Source organism: Neopelma chrysocephalum, unplaced genomic scaffold (assembly GCF_003984885.1).
Source record: "Neopelma chrysocephalum unplaced genomic scaffold, ASM398488v2 Primary Assembly neopelma1_24, whole genome shotgun sequence".
Classification (NCBI taxonomy): domain Eukaryota; kingdom Metazoa; phylum Chordata; class Aves; order Passeriformes; family Pipridae; genus Neopelma; species Neopelma chrysocephalum.
Window position 1 is genome coordinate 20,151,863 of NW_020897693.1, and position 27,480 is coordinate 20,179,342.

Below are 27,480 nucleotides of genomic sequence, written 5' to 3' on the forward strand. Positions count from 1 at the left end.
AATCAAAGCAAACAAACATACATGAAGTCCTGCAAAAGAGAGGCTAGATTATCAAGAACATCTGAAAAGGGGTGTATTATATTAATAAAGTTTAACTGATCTGAAAAGTTAAAACGCAAAAATGCCAAAAATTAAATCTTTATCCTATGGCAAATCATAAAATATAATGAAAATTACGCAATATTGAATTAGAAACTTCTGATATCTGAAGAGTTGTTTAAGAATACTACATTAAATATCAAAGAAAATGACAGAAGCTTTTTCAGCTAAACTCATGCTTAAGATGGTAAGAAAAAAATCTCAACAGTAAATGTGGGCGCTAGTTAGGAAACAAAGAATTAATAGCAAAGAATAACGTAGCAATTATGAATCTGTGTAGTTGCTATAGCAAGGTTTAAAATGGTGTATATGAAAAAGAAATGTTCAAAATACCATAAAAAGACTCTTTAAGTATGTCGGGACCAAAAAAGGTCAATTGCCTAGATATCAGAGCAGGTAGAATTATAAATACTATCAGGAAAAAAAAGCGAAAGTTTACATGCTATACTCGGAAGATAGCAGGATGAGACACTGATCTTTTCGTACGTCTGGGTTTTGTTTTGTTTTGTTTTAACCTAGGCGTTTCCAGGCACCGCTGCGGCTGGGAGGGGGAAAAGCGGGCACGCTCAGGACGCAGGGAGCGCAGGCAAGAGCCGGAATCCCCCGACCTCGCCGGATAAAACGGCCGAGAGAAGGAAAACGCCCACCCCCGGCCCCGCTGGCACCGGTCCTCCGAACCAGCCGCGGCCGAGCGCGGGGCGGCCCGACAGCTGGGGGGGTGGGACGCGGAAGTGCCGCAGCCGGCGGTGCTGCCCGGCGGGAGGGCGGGAGACGGGAGCACTCTCCAGGGGCGGGCACGGTGGCGGCGCGGCACAGGATGCTGGGGCTGGCGGCGGGGCTACTGGCGGCAGCCGCCGTGGCGCTGCTGCTGGACTGGTACGGGCCGTCGGGGGCGCCGCCGGCCGCGGAGCAGCGCCGCCGCTGGGCCCCGCATCCCGCCCCTGGCGCGGCGGCCGCCGGCCTGCTGTGGGTCGTGCAGGTGAGTGGGGCCCGGCGGGGGCGAGGGGCGGCCGCCGAGCTGGGGGCAGAGCGGGCACACCGGAGTTACAGGTGTTTTGCCAGGCTGCCCGAAAGGTAATGGAATACATTCAGTGCCTGTAGGTCGGTGTGCAGCTTCAGTAGAGCTGCAGGTTGAGCTCTGGGGAGCGGGAGCCCGAGGCAAGAGGCCGTGACCTGCCGACCCCGGGCATGACAAACGGCCCGGAGACCAGTGGCCCGTCCAGGTGACCGGACACTCGGAGACACGGCAGGAGCCGACGGCCCCCAGCCTTCCCCCCCTCAGACTGTGAGGATATAAAAGCCCAGGGGTTCCTGTTTTCGGGGTCCCTCCTCGGAGACACCAGCTCGAGCTGTTACTTTGTTATTTAGTAATTGCACCATGATTAAATTATTTTAAGGATCTCGACTTCTGAGACTCTTGTTATGGGAAACCTGGGGCGAGCCGGTAAGGAAACCTGGTCTTGACTGTGAGTGTGGTGCGTGTAGCTGTGAAGGGACTTCGGTCCCAGCTCAGGTGGTATGAGAGTGATTGCCGGAGTGGCTCCCGGAGTGTCCTGGTCGGACAGGGAAGTTTCCTTAACAGATAAGGTGGAAGCACGTAATTAGTAATCAATCACCTAATTGTTACACTATATATTGCATCACTCCCTGATGCAGTATTGTCTAATATCCCAGTGAGAAGTGCAGGCTCTGCCTGTTCCTTTCCCCTTCCAAAACTCAGAAAGGTTGTGTGGCTGAAAAAATAGTTATGCCGATTTTTAGCAATAGAACGAACTAGACTAGGGTTCAGAAGGTTAAATGTACATAGCTTTGTTTCCAGGTTAAACATAAAGTCCAAGTTAACCTGGCATAGTCCTGGAAGCAAATTGTCACGTCTGAGTTCTTCTGTGGCCTCTTCTGACTCTTCTCCCAGGAGCGTTCTCAAAGCACTTAATGTAGAACTAGCTGCAAAGCTGTTTACATATTTTCAGTTAATGGACAGCTGAGTTGTCACAAGGGTTGCTGTGCATTTCCTTCGAACAAATAAGCTGCTTTTACTGTTTTGTTTTTATTCTCAATCTCAAGAACACTTTGTCCGAATGTAAGAACAGGTGGTGTTCTTAGTGCGTGAGCTGGTGCATTATTAGTCCTTTTGTTCTCTCAATTTGCTGTGTATTTTCAAAGTAGTTTTTTTCAGTAATTTTTCCTTAAGTGACTTAAGACTTATTTTTACTGCAGAGTAGATTTCAAGACGATGTATGTTTGAATTAATGTAAGTAGAGTCCCTGTCTTGCGTTGCTATCTTGTAAAGAGTCAACTACACCAGCATATAGCAGCTGCAGAGCTGTACTGACAAGCAGCATGCACAGCTCCATGCTTCTCTTGCCATGTTTTCTCTGGTTGTGTTACTTCAAGTGCTGTTCTCCCAAGGATAGGTCACACCACAGATAATTTAAGACTTGGCTTTATTTTCAAGTGGTTATATTCTCTTTCAGGTGTCCTCTTTAGCAGCTGCTTTATCGTTGACCTAACTTGGAAATTAATCAAGCACTAAATCCAGCACTGTGCCTGATGATCTTGTGGGAAACAGGCTTCAGGCTCCCTGGTGACTCCATAGGTCTAGCCTAGGTCACTGGATAGAGGCCAAGATGATCCTGAAGTTCCTTGCCTTGTTTTTCCTCCCATCCACAGGACTGTCTTTTCTTAAACTGATATAAATTTAATCTTTGTACTACAATCTTCTACTAATTGCTCTTCCACCTTTCTTATATCAGGATTTCCTTTCTTACCCAGTGCCGAGTAGACGCTCTAGTTCAGTATTTGACAAGTTTACAATTATTTCTCCTGTTTCTTTCAGGTAGATTCATTCTACTGTTGCTCTAGACCTTATAATTCTCCCTTGTTAATGCCTGCCTGTCCTGAACCACATCTTTGCTAGATAAGGAATGTTGATGGTGATTTCTCCTCACCCCTAAATCTCTTCCAGTCCATTTTGATGAAAGTTACTGCCTGTGATGCAATGAGAGAGGCTAAGTAACCGTATCAGTCAGAAGGAGGAGAAAGACAGAAGTGCAGCAAGTGGGCTTTTTTACCTACATTGTAGGGAATTAAATAAGAGCATTACAAACTTTTCACCCTTCCCACTGTCTTCCGTTTTATTGTGGTACCTTTGGAAGTTAATTAAAAAAAACCCAAACAACAAACAACCCACTCCACTCCAAAGATCTTCATATTTCAGGGTTTTTAGTGATGAGAGAAACTTAGTCCCAGCTCTCAGAAGTCCCAGCAGGACACTGTAACTCTTAGAACTTAAAAGTTAAGCCCTTTTTAAATTTTAAACTCATATCATAATGGGAAGCTCTTTGTAGAAAATCAAGCTTCCCAACCGTTCTCTGCTGTAAGGCTGGAAATTTACATTCTCTGTGGTTACCAGTATAGCAGGAGTAAGGTTTCTTGTAAGACTTCTTTTTTCTGTAAAATTAAAAAGTGTAGAAGTTTTTATTTTCTCTGTTTGATTGCTGAGATACATGAATTGCAAATCCGCAGGCTGAAGAGAAGTGAAACAAGATGTTGTACCGTTGTCAGTGATTAAATGAGGTTTGATGTATTGAGGTAGTTTTACTGTGCTCTTTGATTCACACTAGCTTGAATGTATCAATAGAAGTGAATATAAGGTTATGTCTAAAAATGTTTACCTTTTTTGGTATCCAGTTCTGATCTAGGCAGAAGTTCCATGTAATTCCAAAGGGGGAATTTTCCTAAGCAGAATTAAAAAGCCGTATACAGGTAATATTTTCTACATATGCAGATGACTGAATAAGTAGAAGTAAGGCATTTTGTCTCCAAGGTATTTTATCTGAATTTTTCAAAAAAGTAAAGGCTTTACAAGAACAGGTTTATTAAATTGAATGTAAAAGGCAATGTTTTTCTTTCCAAGTGATATTGTCAGATGAGCATGGGCATGTGCTTACTGTTTCTTGAGCATCAAGTACCATTTTTTTAAACAGAGGAGGACAATTTATTAGTTGATTGGCTGAAGTGGAATGGAATGTGGAATTGAAAGCATTCACCCAAGATTTATTTTGTACAGCCCTGAAAAGCCACAGTATAAAAAAAAATCTTACTTGTCTAATTTTTCCCATCCTGCCCCAAATGGTTCTTCTGATGCGAAGGCTTTGACTGGTTCAGAAACGAACAGCAACTTTTACTGTTATGTGCCAGTCATATCAAGACTTCATGGGCAATCTTTGCCTTCTTGAAGGCACATGGAGTGAGATCTAAACACACTCATTAGATCCATTAAAAAGCATGGAGAGAATATTAACAATCCTTTCACCCAGGTACTGGAAGTGTCACACCAGGTACAAAATAAGTTATTGGTATACTTCAAGTTCTAGGTAAAATTTAACTCTTCTTGCTTTGCAGAACTATTTTGTGTTCTCACTTGCAGCAAAACCACTCTGTTGCACCAGAAACGCACAGAATTTGAAAGGCAGCAGGTCACAATCATCACAACTTACTGTGGATAGCTAAGTAGTTCCCCATATTATTGTATGCCCTTAGTTTTAAGGAAATTTTTTAATTGTGATTTTTTTATGAGATTTAGGGGTTAGAGTTGCAATATCATATGCTTGTTCTGCTTTTGTTCTGCCCTAGTCATCCACTTCTTGTGTCTCCCTGTATCTCCAATACTGATGTGAATCACTATGATTGCCCTGATGTTGCATTCTTATGTTGGCTTTGCAGAACAATCTGGGTAGCAGTAACCCTCTACTTGGGACAATGTTTCATTCTTCTCTTTTGCAGGTGTCAGATATTCATATCAGCAGATTTTGGGATCCCAAACGAGCTCCCGACTTTGAAAAATTCTGTTCTGAAACAATTGAAATAATTCAACCCGCACTTGTTCTAGCAACAGGTAGGCAATTCAAAAGTGTGAATTTCCTGTTGAGTGTGCTGTCAAAGGAAGAGCAAATAAGCAACATTTTAGGATCTCAAGAGAGAACTTTAAAGTGTTAAGGTGTCTTAAGCAATGGAAATGAAATTGCAGCTGAAGATAGACTGCTGGAAGCAGAAGAGAATAACAACTCAAGAGAATTAGTTTTTGCCTACTGTCTTGAGTCTGATGGTGATTTTAGTGTGTTTTATATGTAACGGACACAATTATGCAGGATAGCTATTGTTTCCTTAATATTTGTTGCTACACCTTAGTCCTTGCTAGCCACTACCTTCCTTCTTGTCCTGCTATGACTATGTGAACAGAAGTGGGAATGGTTTGAACTTTAATTGGAGCTTGAGGCAATACAGAAGCTGTGAAATTAAACAAAGCTCTTATGACTAAAATCTTCAGATATAGTGAATGCCTAACAGTTTGCTTTGTTTTGGCATGGCATTAGTGAAAGTGTTGCAGTGATGTGGTCAATAGATGTCCGATGAGGCTGCTGCATCTACATTAGAAGGCATTTCCCCTTATAGTAACCTCGTGGACCAGATACAGGAACATCCAGATTGTACTCAGTAGGCCTGCAGCCTTTTACACTCGGAGGCAGGGATGCACGTCTAGTTACAGTAGTTGTATAAGCTGTGTAGGCCTCTAGTTATAATCTCACCTTTGTACACCTCCAGGTGACCTGACAGACGCTAAGACAAGAGATAAACTGGGGTCTGAGCAGGTAGAAGAAGAGTGGAGAACTTACCAGTCAATCCTGAAGAGATCAAGAGTCATGGAAAAAACCAAGTGGATAGACATCAAAGGGAATCATGGTAAGAAGGCAATGAAACATCTGTCTTTACTGTGATTGCAGATTGCAGAATATAGAGGTAAAGTGTTAGTAATCACTAGTATGTTAGTGGTAATTATGAATCGAGAAGGGCTTGCCATCCACATGTCTACTGAGGGCACACTTTGTTTAGAGGCACTTACTGGAGTTTTACTACCAGAGAAGTAAGTCTTTTTCCTGGCAAGTGGTAGAACATAATGTCAGATGTTAGTTTCCAGGTCATTAGTTTATATACCACATTATTTAATGGAGGGGCAAAATGTAACCTTACCCTACTGAAGAAATTGTTTCAATTTACTTTTCATAGATTTCTCACCTCCCCGGCCCCCAGGTTTAAGTTAAAAAGGTAGCAATAACAATCCAGCAGGTAAAGAAAATTTGGGTTCTTTTGAATAGGAAGGACTAATGGCAGTTTGTATGCATCACAGTTGTTGCCACATTCTAATCAGTCAAACTCAAGTTAACAACCATGTAGGCTACATAAACCAGCTGTTACAGGAAGGGCAGAACGAGAAAGCCTAGCACTGGGTGCATGGGAAAAAGTACATGCTTTGTCATGTATACCGATTTCCCTATCAGGCTTCTGTTACCAGCCTTAATGGAGAAGTGGAACCCAGTTGAAGTACAAACCTCCCCTGCTTGCTGTCTGATTTACACATGCTATTCTCTGATGCTGTTGCTACTTTATTTTCTCTGAATGAGTTAGGTCTTACTTATAGAGAATTCACCCAAACTAAAAAGCTTCTGAAAAGCTCTGTGGTCAAAGTGGAGAGAGCTTTAGCTGTTAGTCACTAAATAACAGTTTACATTCCCACAACAACTTTATCTTTGAATTGAAACTTTAATGAGAAAACTATTGCCACTTTTAGGTCAACTGCATCAAGTGTATAATGTCTTCTCTGCAGTTAGACACTCTGCTTGTCCATTATGCATTTAAAAAAAAATAGCTCTTCAGCACCTGCTGAGATCATTGTATTTCAATACTACTAGGTTAAATATGTGGGTCAATGATCAATTTGATCTGAAAGTTTCCTCATTTCCTTTTTCTCTTCCTTACAGATTCATTCAACATTCCACGCCTGGATAGCGTTCAGAATTATTACAGGTACTTTTATTTACCATACAGATGCCGTTATATTCAAGGTCAAACTCACTAAACAATATTCTGCTTTCAGTTATCATAGTTTTTCACTGACTTTCCTATAGTCCAGCATCATATCTGCTATTCCGTCTGTCTTTTGCATTGTCAGTTAGTAGAGCAGAATAGGTTGATAAAATAGAGAATTCTTTGTGCAGACTTCTTATCTCTTATCCTTCTGTGTTTAACACTGAATGGGTTAAATCTGTTCATGTCTATAAAACGTTCTGTGCATTGTGTTCAGTTTCCTCAGAAAAGTTGTGATATATTTTTGTAAAAGGTGTTCCCAGAGAATGTTTTTCCTACTTAAAATAGGTGGAAAAAAAGCAAGCTAAAACTTCTCTTTTTTTAATATTCTTTTTGTATTCCCAAAGGGGTTTTCATATCATATGGGTCTTAATTTTATTTGAGCTGTTTCTTCCCATCTGAGTCATTTTAGAAGACTGAAAGTAGAGAAGTAAGAAGGCAGATGATGATGGGAGGACAGATATTCTTCAGGGATATTCATATGAGATTTAAATGTGAAGATAGGTGAGGAAATTTTCCCCTCTTCAGCTGGCTCTATTGCTTGTACATATAAAGGTAGGCTCAGTTGTAAATTGTGTTTAACTTCTCAGTTTCTCCTGCCCTTCACATCTGAACACAAAATCTTGTCTCATAATATTGTTGACACTTTCAATTTTGACTCTTTGGAACTGGAGGAGGAATTGGAAATCTAAACTTTACTTCAACTCAGGCCCTTGAGCCATCCTCTTTGCAAAACGAACACAGATCAAACATCTGATAGTTCTACTTGCTTCAGTTCCCTGTGGTCCAGCAGGAGCAGACACATTTTCCCACAAATTCTATGGTACGGGATCCTATAGCAGCTGCATTTGCAGCAGAACGTGGAATTCACATGGGCATTTACCAGGAGGGGATGATTGGTGCTAGTAAGTCTTTTGTATGTGCTAGTGCAGTGCACATCCCTATGTCTTTTGCCAAAGTTGTGGCTACATGACAATCTAGTATCAGTCTCCCACTCTAGTTTAAGGCTGCTATCAGAAGCAGCCTTATCCCTAGTGAGACACAAGGGAAGATGTTGCACCAGTCAATTTCCCGGATCATCCCTGAATTGTTGTTTGTCCTGGACAAGCCTGCTGTTTTGTGAAGATGTATGGATCACCTGCCTCTAATCCACATTGAAGATGTACTGATAGCAAAAGGGATTGGAAAGGATTATGGTGAAATTTCAAAGCAATTTAGACAACCTAGGAATTTCTGAGTGAAATTCTTAGTCAGGTGAAAAAGTCTTTGCTTATTAATTAAGTCTCTTGCTAAACTAATGTGTTTTTATGATGGCATTGCTCCATTATAGTCTGTTATCATAGCAAAATAAAGAAACTTTAATGAGATTTATCATACTTTCTACCTAAGATCGAAGAAGGGCACTAAAAGTCCTCAAAAACTATTAAGCATCACTCAAGGCAGAACCATCATACAGGGATAATTTTGTTAATCTAATACTTAATTAGAACAAAAATATTAAGAAAATGTTTAGTCTCGGTCTAGGAGAGAGAAGATGGCAGACTAAAATGGAGGGTTTTTTAATATATAAAAATATAAATCATATGAAAATATTAAAATTATAAAAATAGAAGCTGGGAAAAGCAGTTATTCACCACCACATTCTGGTGTTCATTATGTATTAAAATTAAAGAAGGCAGCAGGTTGTATTGATATACAACAGTATTTTTACACAAAACCATGGGTTCCTATTTCATGGCCACAGGATTATCAGAGGATGATTTAACTGTTACAGATATTCTAAGAGGGACTAAAGGTAGAAATCTTAGGATTATGATACTGAGCTTTCCCATTTTCTTATTGAAGTTTGTGATGTTCATAAAGGTAACCATAACTTCAAGAAAATAAATTGTGAGAAGGTTTCCATGGCATTAGAAGTATTGCTTTATGTTGAAAACTTGCATTTAATATATTGGCTTTGATTTTATTCAGGACAACTTTTCAGGCAGTTTTATTGTTTATTCTGTTTGGTGGAGGAATAATGCTATGAACTGTTTTCTGGATTTCTATGTTCAAACTATACTCATCATCTGAACTCAGGAATGTTTTAGCTTCCATATATCGTGCAGGGAGTTTTAAAAAAAAAGCCAAAAACCAAACCCACACAAGAAAGCCCAGCCGAAAACCCCTAAAGAATTTTAAAAAATGCCCCCCCAATGGAACCAAATGAGTTTTAGTTAATTTTAGATTTATACACGATTATTTTAGTTACAGAATTCAATTCTTAATAGAGCAATTTAGTAGCTACTATTCGTTGGAATGTTATCTGTCTCTGCCAGTAGAAGATGTATGCAATTCCCATCTAGCATAAAGTATCAAAAGCACTTCAATTTTATAAGTTAGAAAAACTGAAATTATCTGTTGTCAATGGAAGGAGAGAAAGAAACATATACATAATTATCTGTTGTCAATGGAAGGAGAGAAAGAAACATATACATGTGTTATTACATGTGTTTATTGTAACCAATATTAGGATAAAAGCACAGGAGGAAAAAATAAGGTGGAAATAGTTGACATGTCTTTTAAGTCCTCCCCTATTCACAGTTCTTAGAGTATTTGAAGACTAAGATTCGAGAGTTCAATTAATATTCAGTAATATTCAGTGCAAAAGAATAGCAACTCTTTTTCTGCTCTCGTCTTACTCTTTGAACAAAGAACGCTGATGACATTCCACAGACCTGATAATGACATTACCAAGAGAACTGGTAAGATTTGCTACATCAAGAAATAAAAAAGAAGCAGCAAAGAGAAATGCTGCCTTCTTTACTATTTATAAGATTTAATGTAGTGTCTCTGTTTTCGACCTTTTGGAAAATAACTGAAAAAGTTCAACATTTCTTTGCTTCAATATCATATTCCATTAGCCAAGAGCTGATCATTCTACATCAGAGTAACTTAGGAGATCTCTAACGAAATAATGGAGACGAGGCTTGATGTCCCTGATATGCTCTAGGTGAGCAAGGAAAAATTCTTTTGGATACCATGATAAACACAGGACAATTTTTATTTTTCCTTTGCAGTTCTCCTTTAATTAAGAATTGTGTAAGATCCTGCTGTTCTGTCATCTCACCTGTTTGTTGTACACTGCTGGCCTATCCTTTATCCATAAAAAAGTACTGTGTTGCTCAGGGAAAGCATATTTGTGCTAACGTTTTTTTAAATGTTTGTGTGCTAACTTGCTGCTTGTCTTAACACATAACCCATGTAATGCATCTTCTTTGAAGTTCAGGTTTTTCAATGCCATTGACTTTAAGAAACTACTGCAGTAACAAGAAGGTGCTAGATCTAATGCTTGCAAGGCATCTTGCGTTTATACTATGCAGGTCACTGTTGTCATTGCTACAGGCTTTCCTAACAGCAATATTTCCACTTTATTTTGTTAGGAAATACTCTGCCTGGCATAAAGATGGCTCTTTCCATTACATCCACACTACCTCTTTTGGGAACTATTCGTTCATCTGTGTGGATGCCACACTCAGCCCAGGCCCTAAGAGACCCTATAATTTCTTTGGGATTTTAAACACGGTATTGTATAAGTCTTGATATTCCATTTTGCTGGCTATTTTACTTCTGTAGTGGTTTGTTTGGAATTTTTATTTGTTTCTATATAGAAAAATTGTTTTGAATATGTATGTTTGTCTAAAAGAGTGTTTACATTTTTAAATTATTATGAATGTGGGACATTTATTTAGAAAAATTAGATTTTGAGACTTTACTGGTATTGGGAGGGTCTCTGGACATTAAGTGGTTGATTTAACATTGGAATTCAAACAAGTAGGAGAGAAATTTTACCTCCTGTGTAAAGTGTTACTTTTGCTTAACTTTAACAGCAATGGCTGAGTAATATTTTTAAGATTCAGCATCTGAGTTCATTTAGTTAAATGACTGAAGCATGTGGTGCACAGGTTCTGTGGTCTGTCATGCAAGGCCATCTAGCGACTCAAGAAATAGTAAGGACGATAATTGTAAGGTAAAGATGTTTGTAAAATTAACTCTTTTGCTACATAAATAAGCACTAGAAAGGATAGGAATATTGTTTACCAACATCTTTCTTTACATTTCATTTTTCCTGTGTTAAATTGCAAAGAAGACATTGAGTGTCTGGTTTTCATTTTCTTTTTCCAACATCAGATTTTAGGGTTACATCTAGTGGTATAGTTGTTCACATACAGGTCCCTAAAGCAACTCAACTGAGAGTATTCTCTGTAATGAAAGAAAAAAAAAAAAGAGAGAGAGATGAATTGCATTCTTCATTAGTTTCTTTCTGCTTTCCTTTTGCTATTCTTCCACAATAGCCTGAATGTTAATCAGATTTGTTTGGTTGTCTTTCAAACACCTGTCCATTTCAGAATCAAATGGCAGAGCTATCTTTGATGGCAACAGAAAGTCTGCACAGCAACCATACTATCTGGTTTGGCCATTATCCCACCTCAACAATCATCTCCCCAGCCCCAGGAATACGAACATTAATGAGGTAAAGTCTTCTTATCCTGTGTGTTTTCAATTTGAAGGACATTTCTCGCCTCACTTAACATGCTTATCTCTCACTTTTCAGATTTTCTGTAATGGTATTTCCTTCCCACCCAAATAATCACAATTCTTTTATTAGTTCTGCCACAGCCTATTTATGTGGACATCTCCATACAATGGGTGGGCTTATGCCAGTGTTGCACAGTCAACACCGTGGTGGCACTCTGGAACTCGAACTGGGAGACTGGATGGATAATAGAAGGTAAGTAAAGCCTATGCGAGCAAATTATTATATGAAGCCCACATGGCTATACTGTAATTCCCTCTTACGCTGTCTGGTGAATTTGAAAGGAGCATGAGATTAGAATGACTGGTTATTACTATTAATGCTTTTGAAAAATGTCTTTGTGTGTAAGTGTGGGATTTTTTTCCCATACTAACAGTGTGCTAATAATGTACATCATTTTTTATTAATTCTTGATATATAGAAGTTAAAAAGGGGACCTCTAGATGTCCATTTAGTGTGTGTGTTCAAATGTATATTCAAAAATATATTCAAATGTAGATGAATAAATTGTAACAAAATTCAGCATTACTACTTCAAAATACCCATGCTTTGCACTAGCTGTTAGAATTCTAGATGCATAAATAGTCTACATAAGAAATGTTACTTTAACAGCATATCAAAACACATCTGATGCTACATGGAGTGTATAGTAGTTTATTAGCTTTTATTCTGCAGTAATCCAAAGAAGATACTTGTATGCATACAGGGAAAGGGCACAGTGGGGTCTTGGTCCATAACTAGAGTACCTGCACAGACACTGTAGTAATGTATATTGTATTTGAGTTATTTAACTTATTGTTCATCTATCTGATTCATGTGAAAAATTCCATAGATCTTGTAATTTTGAGTACTGCTTCCGTGATTTATAATAAAATGAACCTAATCAAAGGTAACCAGCTGCACAGCAGAGTTGGTTGATATAGAATCAACTACAGAAGAGAATAAATGGAAAATAAATCAAAGAAGTTCAGTTTAGGAACTTGAGAAGCATGGGAATGAGCTGTGCACGCTCATTTGTATTAACAAATTTTTTTCCTTTCATTATAGGTACCGGCTCCTTGCATTTGACCATGACCTCCTTAGTTTTGCAGATCTTAACTTTGAAGAATGGCCTGTAGTTCTCATCACCAATCCCAAGTCCTTCCTTTACAGCAGTTCTACTCATGAACCCCTAGTCAAAATTCTTCATTCCACTCATATCAGGTACCCTGTAGTCTCTTGATTTCACAATATTTAACTACATGTATATGTATATGCACAAAGCTTTCTTTTAAATGTGTGTCCACTGTTCTCAGAATTCACTTTTCTCTGGAAGATTATTCCTGAGAAATCTCTTCATATCACATATGGGATAAAGAAATTGTATAGAAATGATTCATGTTTATTTATACAGTTATTTCCCCTCAAGTCAATTGAACTTTTTAATGTAACTAAAGCTGATAGAGTTAGATTAATATGTAATCTGTGTTGTTTAAATCTGTGTTATTTATATCATGTGTTCATGTTGCCTCTGCCAATTTCAGGATTTTGTCTATGTATTTTTCTAAATGTTTTCTCTATTCACTTCAGACTTCTTAGCCTCTTGTGTTTTAGTTTTACATCCTTTATATATTGAAACATAAGAAGCTTCTGATTTTCCAATTTTCATATTGGTTTTAAATCTCTCCATCTTTCCATTTCCTCTTCTATTTAATTTTTGCATTTATATGTCAAATTTCTTGGCCCTTTTCAACATTTTGTATTTACTGTCAGACCAATATGCTTGAAGTATTACATACACAGAATTACAATCAAAAAAAGTTTGTCATACTTTTCATTTAAGAAGTAGTGTCCAGTAAGTGTCTTTCTTTCCAGTTGCCTATTCAGAACCTTATCTCAACATTCCTATGATTATATTAAATATATGAACTAGTAGAATAGTTCACCATAACTATATGAGACTCCTTTATTTGACTGAAACTGGAATGCCTTTTGTATTACCAGAAATGAAAGAAATTATATGTGTAATAGTTTGAGTCTACATTAGCATGACTGATTCTCTGAATATAAGCACTGCCAAGTGATAATACATCTGTTGGTGTCTGAGATCTGTAATACCAGTCTTGCGTTCCACTCTATGTCTCATAAATGTGGTTAAAAAGACTGAGAAGTTATATTCTGACTAGCAAAGAGACAAAAAGAAGAAGAAAAAACCCACACCAAATAAAAAAGGACTTTAGAGAGAGAGACTGGCAATTTTTAATGAAGCCATCTATAAGTGTTTGATTGTGTCTATATGTGCAGGGGGATGCATCCCATTTGTGTTAGCAAATGTTTTGAAAGCAAGGGTTCTAAGATTATTTCTGCAGGACCTTATGATCTCTGCCACTTTTTTGTGTGTTCCACAGCCAGTTTTCTATCCTGTTCTTTTGTGCAGTGCCATACAGAACTATATTTTTTAACTGTAGGAAAGAGCTACTACCATGTTACCATTAGCCTACAGATACTTCACCGTTTTAATTTCTAAATCTTTTGAACTCTTTAATACAAGGTACTAAATCTTTAGGGACTTCTCTTAAGGAAGCAATGAGAAGTCTGCAAGTCCTGTAACAAATCTGTTTATTTTGCTCTTTATTCACTTCTTAGAATTCTGGCATTCTCTCCTTCTGTCATTGTCTCCATCAAAGTCTACGTAGACAGAGTTCACTTGGGGAATGCTCATCAGGTGTCTGGTCCTCTCTATGTGCTGAAGTGGAGCCCACAAAACTACAGTGAAGGGTTCCATCACATAGATGTGACTGTCCAGGTGAGGTTGTATTCTTTGTATTAAATTTTTTGTTGTTGTTGTGATGGCTTCTCCATCACCTTTCTATGTCACATAACTAGGAACTTCTCTTTGTTCTACACTAATGGATAATGAATTAAGCTAGTTTCTGCAATTAAGAGTCTGTTTTGCCCATGATGGCAATTGCTGAGTGATCTCTCCCCATCCTGATCTCGACTCATGAGCCTTTCATTAAGTTTTCTTTCCCTTGCCCAGCTGAGGAAGGGGAGTTACGGAGCAGCTTTGGTAGGCACCTGGCACCCAGCCAGGGTCAACCCGCCACAGATGTCAGTTACATATGCAGAAATATCAAACTGTTGAATAAATGAAGGCTGTTATTGTTTATCAATACTGGTTTGTGGCAAATACACCAGAAACAAAGCACAATGAAGCTTCAAAATATTTTTATATGGGCTATTACCTAGAATTGAATTTTCAGAAAAAAATTGGTGGTGGGACCAGTAAACAGCCACTGTCTTCCACAAGTTACTGAGTCTCTGACAAGTTCTCGTTCATATGGTAGCACTTTCAGACTCTGATCTTATAATCACCAAGTTACTTGAAACTGCAAAATTGACAGCAAGTAATCATTTGTAGGTAGAAGTATTTAATACAGCAGCATGCTAGACATGCATGCATCAACTGGATCTTTCTAGAAAAGCTGCAGTGATAATAAGGAACTTGTTATTTTGTGTGCTACTGGTATCTGATTGTTCTCTTACTTTATATCAATGTAGGATGCTTCAGGAAGAATTGGCACGCGGGGCCATATATTTGCTATGGAAGAAAACCTTTCTCTTAGATTTGACTTTTGGCCATCTGTGATTCTTCTCACTGACCACTATGTTCTAGTAAGTACTTTCATCAAAACAGCTGTCATTCCATTTTGGCTTCCCAGAGCTGCAGTAGGCATTTTCCTAATTCCTGGTAGACTTGAATGCAGTTCACTTTTTCCAGATATGACTCCATTGGAATTCCAAAATACTTCGAGTTTCTCAAGTTGCATGATTCAACCATGAATGTACAGCAGTGGTTCATGCAAACAGTTGACCTCCTGGATTTAGTTCACAATTTCCATTTTTGGGCATAGGTATACCCACATTTTGTGCAAGCAAGAAATTGAAAAGAAGCTACTGGACATGGTAGGAAAAGGAAACATTATTTAAAAAAAAATTTACTGTGATCTGTTGCAATATGTGTTCTGGCAAGAATGGTGGAAATATTCTCACCACCAGCTGCTGACATTATAGCTAGCTCCAGCAAAGAGGAAGGCAAAATTCCTGTCGACTTCAGTAAGTTCCAGGTCATATCCAGATGTGTTACAGCTCAGTACATGCAAAGAATGCATGTCATAATAGTTTAGGTGCACTTTTAGAGCAACATGAGAGTCCACGTGACTGTATTCATATTACTATTGGCTCAAAGTTATGAGTTTTGTTAATCAATAACAGATGTTCTACACTGTCTTGAACCGTAGTTCTCTTCAGCACTTAGAAAATGTCTTGCCTAGGAGGTGGATTTGCACTTTTTCAATTGATGTGTTTTACTACCCCCATTTTTTTAAAGACTCAGGTCTATCACTTTCAGCCATTCAACTGAATTCAAGTCAGTATGATACAAGTTCAGTAACTTAGAAACTCTTAAGTTTCTTTTTACTCCTCATTTCAATGACACCATGAAGCTTTGAATATGTGTTTCAGTTAGAAATCTTTGTACCATTCTATCAATGTCCATAAGGAATGTTCCAAGGCTGCTACTACTCCACAGCTGGCTTAGAGTCAAAACTGTCTTTTCAGGCTCGTGTGCTCTTTGGACTGATTGTGCTGATTCAGATCACCTTGCTTGTTGTTTTCAGATACCTCCAAAAGCCAGTACTCAAAGGTATGAACCAATGTTTGTGGGTTTTAGAGAATCTATTTTGCCCTAAACTTTTTACTGTTTATCTGTGTGCTAACAATAGGTAAGTAATTGCACTGTTAATGACCATATGCCTTTTGCATCTACTACTGTGGGGTTCGATTGGTTTCTCAGAAGCTGCTGTTTTGCTTTTAAGGGTACCTGGAAAACCTCCAATATATCAAATAAAGTAAATTAAAAACTGAAAACTTGAGCAGGCATCTTTGTTTAAACAAAAATTCAATTGATTGAAGTCTAAAGTTTTATTTTAATTTTTTCCAATGCATAGGGAAAGGAATGTTTTATTTTGTTTTAGTTCTGTATGTGTGCTTGTTTCACTACAGTTGTCACAGAATTCTTTGTCACCTGAGTGGAGAAACAGATTTCCTTCTGCAAAGATAATTTTGTTAATTTTTGCATAGAACATGAACAGGATTGGGTCTTTCTCAATATTAAGGCCAGTTCTATCATAACTTGATTTTTTTTTTTGTGATAAATCTGGTAAATTAAAATTACTACTGTGAAGCTTGTATGCTTAGCCTTTAAACAATTATTTGAACCACACCTTACTAATGACATTTTTCTGGAAGCCACCTCCCTTCCTATTCATAGCAGTGTTTGTCCCTTCCTTTATACTCATAATCACATAGCATCCTGAGGTAACTACAGCAACTGCTTACATAGAAAAAGAATAGATTTTCTGTTGCCTTTATAGAATTTAGCACCTAAAATTGAAAAGAGCTGACTCTGTGATCAGCTAGGTCTGTGTGGACCGTGACAAATGTTTTACAAATTAGTGAACAAGTCTGTTAGGGCTGTTGATTTCCAAAGGTCAAGCTTGCCCTCTGGGGGTTAATTCTTTGTGAGAAGGGCAGCCACATAATAGTTGAAACTCCACAAGCTAACTTCTATAAGAAGGCTCACTTGGTCTCAGTCTATTAATTGTCTGCTTCAATTTGAAAGTTAATACTGTTTTTTTTCTGCTAACACACTTGTCAGGATACTGTCATTTTAACGCTTACCCTTCATTTGATCTGAGTTGCTATCACATCTTACTAAGTAGATTCAATTAAAAAAAAAAAATCCAGTTAATCTGGTCCATGCTGACCTCTCTTTCTGGGTTTGCACAGTTACTGTTTTGATTTTCTTAGTTTTCATTTAATATGTACTTTGTCCATGTTTTTCATTCTAGCTAACTTAATTTTTTGGGTATAGAATGGTTGTTCTATTTTATTTACCTACAGTAAGTGTATTAATTTAGAATGGCAGCTTCCTCTGCTGTTTTTAATATAGATTTGTGTATTTATTGGTTCTTTACTTCCAGTTATCACAGTAATGGGAGAAATGCATTCCTTTGCATTTATTCTGTAGATATACGAAATATTACTATATTCCTTATTTAATAGAATGAGTACATAATGTGCAGATTTGTTTCAGAAAGACCAGTATTTTATATATATATATATATATATGGGGGGTGGGTTGCAACCTGAATTAAGTATATTTTTCTTAAATGTTGTCTCTTCAGAAAAGCCAGGATTACTTACTCTGACTTCGTACTCTCTTCATGTCTTCAGTAAAACAAACACCTTCTATTACTCAATGCTGGTTCTGAATTTATACACCATTCTGGGTAAGTAGCATAGAGTACTGGAGGACATAAATTAGTATTTTGAAATTACACGTCATATCCTGATGAAAATTAAGACTTCTAACATTTTGGAGAATGGGAAAAATCTACTTAAGTTACAAAATCTCTGTGGAACTTGAAAAGTTTATGTCCAAAGAGACTAAAAGTTTGTTTATAAGATCCTAACTTAGAATCCCTGAATTAATTAAACACTTAAATTGTTAAATTGCTCTCCCTTGGTGTAAAATGAGTATATGGAGGGTACATTTCACATGACGTGTCACTAAGACATCTCAGCTCTCATGCTAACAATTTTAGCTTATTTTCCTCTGATATTATGTTACTAAAATAGCTACTTGGCAGTCAGTGTAGCATGCATAACATAGAACAGCCTGCTTATTTTAACTTCTGTGCTGAGCCAAGCTGGGATTGTTTGTGACTGTGTTTTTCATATGTCTTACTGTAATTCTGGGAAAACGCTACCACTTGAAAGGCTCTACCTTTTCACTTCTCTCATGAGGAAGATGTTATATGTGGGGTTGAAAATTGTCACAGAGATGAAACAAAAGTATTTTTGTTGCATGCCACAACTCCCTGGTATACCATATTTTCACATCCAGGATGTTCACCCTTTTGCTGTTTGTTGAAGATGAAAACATTAGGCTTATTACTCTGAACAAGCAATAGAGAAGTCACTTTCCCCAGTAAACCGCCTTGTGCTCAGGAGTACAAAAGGCCGTGTGGCAAACAGCCATGTCTGTGTTGTGTTTCCTGATGGTGCTGTATGTTTGGCTTCCTCTCTTGCAGGACCGTGGTTTGTAGGTGAACTGATAGATGGCCAGTGGGGGGCCTGTTTTTCCTTTGGGGTGTTCGTTGGCGGTTCCTTCTTACAGGGCAGTATGACATTTGTGGTTGGGATTTTACAGGTACGTATTTATAAAAACTCAAGCTGACAAATTGCTTTTTTCTGGGATTTGTTTTCCCAATTTTTTTTTAATAGTTTTATAAAGAAAGGAGTCTTGAAGGACAGAGGAGATTAATGGCCATGCCTGACTATAACAGATCTTCCTTAACTTTCTGCAAATTTAAAGGGCAGAAAGGAAGGAAGTTGTGCATTATTTTCTTCAACTTCTCTTTTCCCCTATTTGATGTTGCTTTGGACTCCCTGGATGTCTGGATTAGAGGCCATCTCTATAGATTCACTTCTCTAAATTTTCTGGTTTTGTCCTCGGCTCACGCACAGGTTGCAGTGACGAAGCAAAATAAACTGAGTGGCCAGGGCAACCCTTGCACCCTGAATAACTCTTCAAATCAGTAGGTGTCACTCTCCAAGCACACATGAGTCCAATTTTCCCAGCAGTGGTTTCCCCAGCTGCCACTCATCTGAAAGAGAGGGTGTAGTTCCTTGGCATTTAAGCCAGACCAAGCCAGTGTTGCCTCCTCCTTCATATTCCCTCCCTCATACCAGTGCTAGGACTTGTCTGACACCACAGTGGGCTGGGTCAGAGAGTTGAACTGATATAACAATCCTCCGTTTTTACCATACTAGCTTTTGCCAAGTCTGTCTCCCTGAATCAGCTCCAAGAGAGGTCAGATGCACTTCAGTGCCTCTCATTGCAAGGGAGTGGACAAGAATGCTTGGCCTGAGACTGAGGCACAGGCACTATCAGCTGCAGAGTCTTTAAGTGCATCCTGAGGTTCCGTTTCTGAAAATTGTACTCAACCCTTAGAACGGGACAGTTTTATGTGCTTGTATATTTCTATGCCTTCATATGTTACCCAGAACACCTGTCTGGCTTATTGTCATAGTTTTCTCTGCTCTTTTTTTCAGATGTTGTTTTTCAACCTGCCATTAATGGCCTATCTGTGCTGGTGCCTGTTTTTGCGATGCCGGGGACACAGCTTCCGCTCTCACATCCATCACGTCCGACGCCTCACAGCTGTGCTTGTTCACCTGGCAATGGTACTCCTCCTGGCCTGGCAGGTCTATTCCTGCTATTTCCTACAGCGAACCTATGGGACCTTGGCTTTCTTCCTCTCCCCAATGAGAATGTGGCTGGTGGCACTGACCTCAGCTCTCATTTATAAAACCTGGACACTGAAATCATCTGAGCTCAGAACTTACATAGTAGAAATGAAAAACTGTCAGAGCTCCTGAAGTATGGTATAAGTATTCCAAATCCTTTGTCTTAAAAACTGCCGAGGTACAACCTATTGTTTTGTGATGCTGGAATTCCATGCAGCTCAACCATTAGGTGGTAAGATCTGAAGTTGCACCTGCACTGCTACAGAACTGTATTAAATAGTAAATGTACAACAATATGTAGTACATACTTTTCTTGTATTATACCATATACTGTATAATATATGTTATACAATACAGTTACACATTAAGTCAAATGTATAATAGTGTTTTTTTTGTGATACAGAACATGGATATGTCTGGACATGTTTGTCTATTACTGTGAATGGAAAAATATTTTTGATTTATTAAATTTTTTATTTTTATAATGCTCGGAAAAGTGAGCATAAATCTTGATAATGAGCTTCAGGATTTTTGCTTAACTTTGATTTTTATTTCAAGATTTACAAGATTTTTACAAGAATAACTACAAGACTAGACCAGATGTCTTCATGAAGTAATAGTGGTTGCAGAGGTGCTATGGTGGCCTTCACAGTAAGAGTCCTATGCTTATACACTTTCAGTGCATAATGCTATATACAAGCAGATTATAGGCTGTTAGGTGTGTATATGTGTGTTTGTGGTCATGTTTACCTGAGCTGTGGACTATTGCTCTTGTTTCCAATTCTCCCACACCTGACCAGTGAAAAGACAGTGAAAGATCAATGTTGCTGGGATTCTAAGCTGTAGTCAGAGTTCAACATCAAAGCAATGGAGACTATGTCCTCAGGATGGGAGATCCTGGAGGAACTATGTGGTCTGATGCCTACAGTGTCTGTAACTGAGCAGGTCAGGCCTGTGTTTCTGAGTCTCAGTCAAATGCACTGAAGAGTGACCTAAGAAAACTCTTTTTTTTTTGTTGTTTTCACTTTTTTTTAAGTCCAAAAATGATAGTGCAATTAGTTACATTTATGAAGAATGCAAGGATCCAGAGCCAAGAGAGCCAAGGTGCCTTGATTTGTAAACGAAAACACTGGGTTGCTTTACAGAAGACTGCTGTGAGTAGAACATTTAAAATACTTCAGGTAATTTTACAGTAATTTATTTATGGCTCCTCGAAAGCAAAAGGAGAGGTAACTTACTTAGGGCGCTTGTGACTGTAGTAGAACATAGGAAAATAAACTGAATTGGAAGAAAATGTTAACTACAACAAAGATTTTTTTGTTATTTCTAAAAGGTGACAGTTTTCCTACTCTTTGTGTTCTTCAATGATTGATGATTATAATAGAGCTCTCATTTGCATAAGTTAAATACACTGTTAAGACAATACACAATGTCATTTGTTGCTACATTAGTTTGTTTTGCAAAGCTGTTAGAAAATCAGAGGTAGGGCACAAAATGTATTTGTGAGAAATGCTATTGAAAAATTAATAATGACATTTCACAATTACTTTTATGTGATAAGGGAGCATAAGAATTGGCAATAAAATACTTCATATTTCTACCCTGTGACAAGACTGTGTTCTGAAGTGAGACTTTTCTTTTGGTGGTGGTAGCAGTCAATTGCAACATAAACAAATCTCAATGCAATCATATGTCTATAGACTTTAAAATCTTACAGTCTATCAAATACTTACTTTTGGCTCTGTGGGCTGTGTTTAGTAGATGGATGGAATTCTGTTAAAGAGCTCTCAATGCTATTCTTAGTGGGGCGAGCAAAGATATTTTGTTTGTAGATGCATTATCCCTGGCTCCAGCAACCCAAATAAGAATCACATGCTCCTAATGTAGTTGATGTGTGAATTATATATGTATGTGAGAATAATGTAATAAATTTTGAGAGAAAGGGGCTATCCTACTCTCCTGCTGTCACAGTGAAGAGCACACTGTAGAAGCTTAGAGCTCTACCCTACACAGGAAGCATCTCTGACCTCATGCTCTACAGACACAGCTATTGCAGCTTTTTGTTGCCTAAAAGACAAGTAAAACTTACTTTGTCTCACGTTAATTCAGATTTTCTCCTTCTTAAACAGTTTTCCAATATTCTAAAACTTTAGTAGGAAAATCCTAACTTTCCTACTTGAGCTGTACATTTAACACAGGAAGATTTTATTTACCAATAGGGTCTTTGAAGTTTCTTAATTCTTTATATCTCAGTTATTAGAGGCTAACCCCTAGTCTGTGCTTCTAATTCAGCAGTCCCTATCACGTAGGCAAGTGGTTGCCCAGGTTAACTATAAGTAACAAAATGCACAACACAGGATGTTTTCCCTTCAAATTCAACCAAAATAAATGGGTTTCATAAAATGCAAGCCATCTCCTAGAATCACCACTCACTTAAAGAACTACTAGTAACTGGACAAACCTCTGACAACTATGCAGATAAATAGATAAATTATGATAAATCTGGGATCCACCCTTTAAAGAAAACTGGATTTACTCCTTTGTGGCCTGCTGTGCCCAGAAGGTACAAATCAACATAGCAGACTGAAGCAAGACATTCCAGTGATAACAGATCCTGGGTTGTCCTGATGAATTGCCTGGGTTTGGTCTTCTTTCAAAATAAAGCTCTTCTGCTCTCTAAAAGGCTGCATTTTTACTGAGAAGATAACACAATATTGTGCTGTAATGCATCCTTAGCATTTATATCAGTCGGCATCAGTGTAAGATCTCATTGTGTTACATGATTTATGGCACCTTTTTTTCCAATTTATGGATGAGTAGTGGATAAAAATATTTATTGATTTTTTTTATTTGAACAGAAGCAACTGCCTTTGGCATTCATTATTTCTGGCATATAGTTTTCTTTTGTTTAAAACAGTACTGCTGTTTCAGAGTAAGCATGAGAATACAGAGGTCTGTTGAAGTCAAGAGTCCTTTACAAGCTCTTTATTGGACAAATCAGAGCTACGTGATGTGAGCAAAGCATGTGACAGATCGTGCAACCAGACTGCTGGAGTAAGTACTGTACATACTGCTGGGGAACATTAGTATGATCTGTGACAAATCAATCTTTCACAGTATAAAAGCTTCTATTACAATACTCTAGGGTTGTTTTGATTGGGTTTTTTAATCTGCATGGAGGAGCCCATTTAAAGTAGTTAATTCCCATTTTAAACTACTACTAAAAGTATACTTGAAATTATTATTTGGAAAGAAAAAAATCTGACAGTGTCTTCCAAATGCATTTGGTTGTCTTTTTTGTTTTCAAGTCCCTTAGAAAAAGTATGTGTAATTTTTCAAGTTGCTGTTTGCTTATGAAGGAATTATTCTGTTCATTGGTGAATTACATCCACGATGCTGTGAAATGCATAACATAAATAAGAAATAGTTAACAATTTGCCCAGAGAGTTGCAGGGAATGAGAAGGGGGTTATGACACAAAGTCCTGCCTTATTGTTGCAAAATGTGAGATATGTGAAAATTTTGTAAAGAAAGGATGTTCTTTGATGTTTAATCTTTTTTATACTTTCACACTAAATCAACAAGAAAGAAGATTTAAACCATGAAACAGCAGCGAACAAGCCAGCTCTAAGCAATGTCCAGGTGCTAGAAAGACAAATTACTTGTTGGCCTTGACAGTTTAGGGCTTGGCATGCTTGAAAGATCTCAGACACAGTGGGAGGTTAACAAAGCTCGGGAAGAAGGACGTACCATTGATGGCGGACATGAAGAATGGAGAATGGGCCACGAGGACGTGCAGAACCCCCAAGATAAGGAAGAAACTAATTAAGCCAACTCAGCAACTGTGCTGAAATGGGCTCTCACTGGGTAAAAGGTAATTCTGGCAGGTGGAGATGGCGACCACCAACTCACGGACCACTGACCCAAGAAACCCACCGACTGAAGAGAAAGACTGAGCATACAGACTAATTGCCATGAGAAGCAAGAGAATAGTTAATAGAAGATAGAGCAGTAATTAATAAGAGACTATGCAGGTTGTAGCAAATGGACACTAATTCCTTTGTTTGCTAAAATGTATAAATAGTAAAAATTATAACAATGTCTCCTTTCTAAACTGGACTATTTGTCTGTGTTTAGAGAGCTCCTAAAACCGGCAACACTTACACCAGCCCAAACAAGCCTCTGAAGGTTGGGGGTTAAAAATGTTACAACTAACTTAAGAAATTGCATCCTCTGAGTGAACTTAGCACGTTATAATGTGAAAACCACACCTCTGAAGCTGAGGCTCTCCGCCTGTGAAGACCCCTACCCAGTGAACTTGCACAATGAATTTAGAATGCACCTTTAAATCAAGGTGAGAGAAATTTAAGCCAAATGCAGCTTAGCCAAATAATAGTGTCGCTTCATCATGTTCATATTGCCTCAACAGAACTGTATACATATGCTTGTATTTTTTGGCCTTCAATGTACTGGCTTTGGGGGTTACCACCTAGCACCCCTTTCAACCTTGTATATCTACTGGCTTTGCACACCAGGTGAAAGATTCCACTTTTCAGGGACAACATTGTTAGATACCTAGCATCCTATTCTACAGTATGGCAATAAAATCAAATATCTCAACTCAGTGTATTGATTGGCTCTTGCACTCCAGGTGAAATAACCCTACTTTAGGGACAACTGTCACACAACTCCTACTCTGAATTCATGCTTGCCCTTCCTTAAGATCTTAGGAACTATCACTCATTGCCTTTGTAAGGTAAAGCTTCCTGAGACAAATACCGGTGCTTCTACAGCCAGTGATTACCTATCTACTACATCCAAAGCATACTGGATTTTTGTTACCAGTTATTTGTTACTCTTTGTTAAATGACACCTCTCACAGTACAAAATATGACAGCTGAAGAGCCACACTATTACAATAATTGAGAAATTAAGGTGAAAAAAATATTTTTTATAACTGTTGGCACTTGGTTTAAAGAATCTTCTCTCTTTGGTTTTTGTTTGTTCTTAGGAGGTAACATGAACCAGGATTCACAGGTAAAGAAATACTTCCATGAGAATCCTAAACATTGGGGGTATCAGGATGAAGTTTACTTTGACTGTCCCCATCTTTTTTTTTTTTTTTCCCAAAGGCACTTGACTAATGCTGCTAGAACTTGTATTGCCCTCCATAGCTTACCTAACTCCAGGAATGCTGCTGCAATCAGGCTGCCTTTATTACAGTAAAGAATCAATACCTCAGCATGATCTCACTCTGGATCACCCCTCACATCACAGCTCTTAATAGATTTATGACTTGTGTGGATTACTAAGCAATTGCTGTAAAAATAACACTGCTGGGAATGTTATAATTTTATCACAGTTTGTTTCAGTTGTGAAAAATAACTTCCTAGAGGATGATTACTTCTGGAAGGTGTGTCGACTCACAGTGCCAGAGACGAGCTCACTCTGGACTAGCTCTTCAGCAAATATGGTTAAAAAGAATAAAATTTGTACTTTGGACAAACAAATGCAACTCTGGAAACATAAATATGTTAAACTGAGCCTTTCACCCATAACATATGAAAGAAAATTAACATTTTAACACCTGTTTAGTAGTGGTTATTACTATGATTGCTTTCTTACATTCATACAACACAAACTCACCACAGTTCATAGTTGAAGTCTCTTTTGAAATATACAAGTATTTAATTAGCTTGCTTTGAATACTACTCTATGTATACTTCCTTCCAAGCAGGCTGGAATAAAAGAAAACAGTCCTTAGTTTTAAGAATAAAAGACATTTCTCTCAAAACAGGCTGTTGAAATGGAAATAAAATTGATAGATTGGAGGATGCCATATATAGGGAAATGCATGTTATAGGACATTGCAACTTTTATGTGGGTTAGCCTTCAAGGGTAGAATAGGAAAACACCATGGCAACGCCATGCCCCAAAAAGCACCCAATATTCTCATTTGTAAAAATATTTTTGCATCAATAACAATTTTCAGAAGCAGCAGCAGTGGAGCCTCAGGTTAAAGCCAGATTTTCTGCAGTGTGTGTGTGTGTGTGTGTGTGTGTGTGTGTGTGTGTGTGTGTTATGGTTGGTCATGTGGAGTGTTAATGACTGGTCATATATTTGGAGTGGGCTGTTTTGTTTTGTATTTACATATTTGCTCTAAGAATGAACTGTAAGGACGAGGAGGCTTAATTAGAAAGATTATATGTGTTAGAGTGCATTAAGGCTAATCTGCCCAGCAGAAACTGAATGCAGAACACAGGGTGCATAGAGTGATGGTGATGCTGTTTCAATTTGAATGTTCCTATCAGGCACATACATGTAGGAGCGAATAAAGAAAGGAAAGGGGGCAATGGGCACAGCAGCACACTCATTGGGGATGCTGTTTGGAAAGGCTGTATTCCCAGCAGCACCCTTCTCATTAAATCCAGTTGACAGGAATCCAAGTCTAGACACAGTGCTCAGGATCACTGCATTTCTTGCTGCCTCTCATTCTAATATACACATCAATTACCAAGTCATACAAGCCTGCACTGCTTAACTTTCACAACTGAGTTATTCATCTATAAACAGTCAATATGCAGGAATTCATAGACTTTTGCTCACCTCTTGCTTTCTGTCTTTCATTTGCCAACTGTGACAACATACCAAAGTTACTGTATAAAAATTTTGGCTTCTATTCCAGTGTTCTTGAAATAAAGTACCATGAGAAGGTTAAAAATTCATTGTACTACAGGACAGGAAAAAGAACTTATGAAAAACGAGGGAATAACCAAACCTACAGAAACCAAGAATCGTGACTGGAGAAGTAAGAACAGTATAAGTCAAACTACAAAGCCAAGGAACAACTTCATCTGAACTTTGTGCTCATTAATATAGTAAAATACCTGCTCACAGGCTAAGATCAGCCCTTATTCACGTAAGCCCTTTCCTGATAGAGCATGCAAGGTAAAATAACAGTGCACTGTATCTTTAAATGGAGACAAGAAAATGCAAAGTCAGTGACTATAGTTTTAGGTGGTTGCCTCTACAGGAAATGACAATTTTTTTATTGTTCCAAGTGTATAAAAATTAGCACCTGTCATAGTGAGGGTGTGCTGGCTTGGTGGATTTGCCACTCAGCATCCATCTCTGCACAGACATGAAAAAGCAAAGATCTCGGCTCTGTGTGTGAGATTGGCTTACTGCATAATGGGCGATGATCTCACTTTTAGGGACACAAACTGGATTCAAAATCCAGCTGAAAGTGAACCAGTACCCTAGTTTTGTAGTTGAAAAATGCATAACAATGCTTATTGTTATGATTGCTTTCTTACATTCATACAATAGAAATTCACCACAGTTCATAGTTGAAATTTCTTCTGAAATATACAGGTATTTATTATTATTTTAGATAATCTAATGCTATACTGCAGGTCTCTTCTCCTCAAAGTTTATGGCATCCATCACTGCATGCTTCCTTCTTTCAGGGCCAGCTTAGGCATTAGGAAATGAAAGGACTGTTTTTCATATTGCTCACAACAATAT

The 27,480-nt window shown here is 38.1% G+C and overlaps 1 protein-coding gene and 1 long non-coding RNA gene across 2 annotated transcripts; one reads left to right on the forward strand and one right to left on the reverse strand.

Annotated features, from left to right (window-relative positions):
- Positions 1-815: 815 nt before the first annotated feature.
- Positions 816-21,567, forward strand: TMEM62 (transmembrane protein 62). Its single transcript, XM_027707033.1, has 14 exons — positions 816-1,078; positions 4,885-4,996; positions 5,704-5,841; positions 6,918-6,963; positions 10,446-10,587; positions 11,412-11,536; positions 11,672-11,794; positions 12,647-12,802; positions 14,225-14,384; positions 15,140-15,253; positions 16,199-16,283; positions 17,827-17,931; positions 18,736-18,854; positions 19,760-21,567. The coding sequence occupies exons 1-14, from the start codon at positions 917-919 to the stop codon at positions 20,084-20,086; spliced, it is 1,914 nt and encodes a 637-aa protein (XP_027562834.1). The 5' UTR covers positions 816-916; the 3' UTR covers positions 20,087-21,567.
- On the reverse strand, positions 10,557-27,284 carry LOC113979758. Its single transcript, XR_003537969.1, has 3 exons — positions 26,560-27,284; positions 25,600-25,691; positions 10,557-11,265 (listed from the first exon to the last, which is right to left on the reverse strand). It is a non-coding gene; the product is annotated as an uncharacterized LOC113979758 (long non-coding RNA).
- Positions 27,285-27,480: the final 196 nt, after the last annotated feature.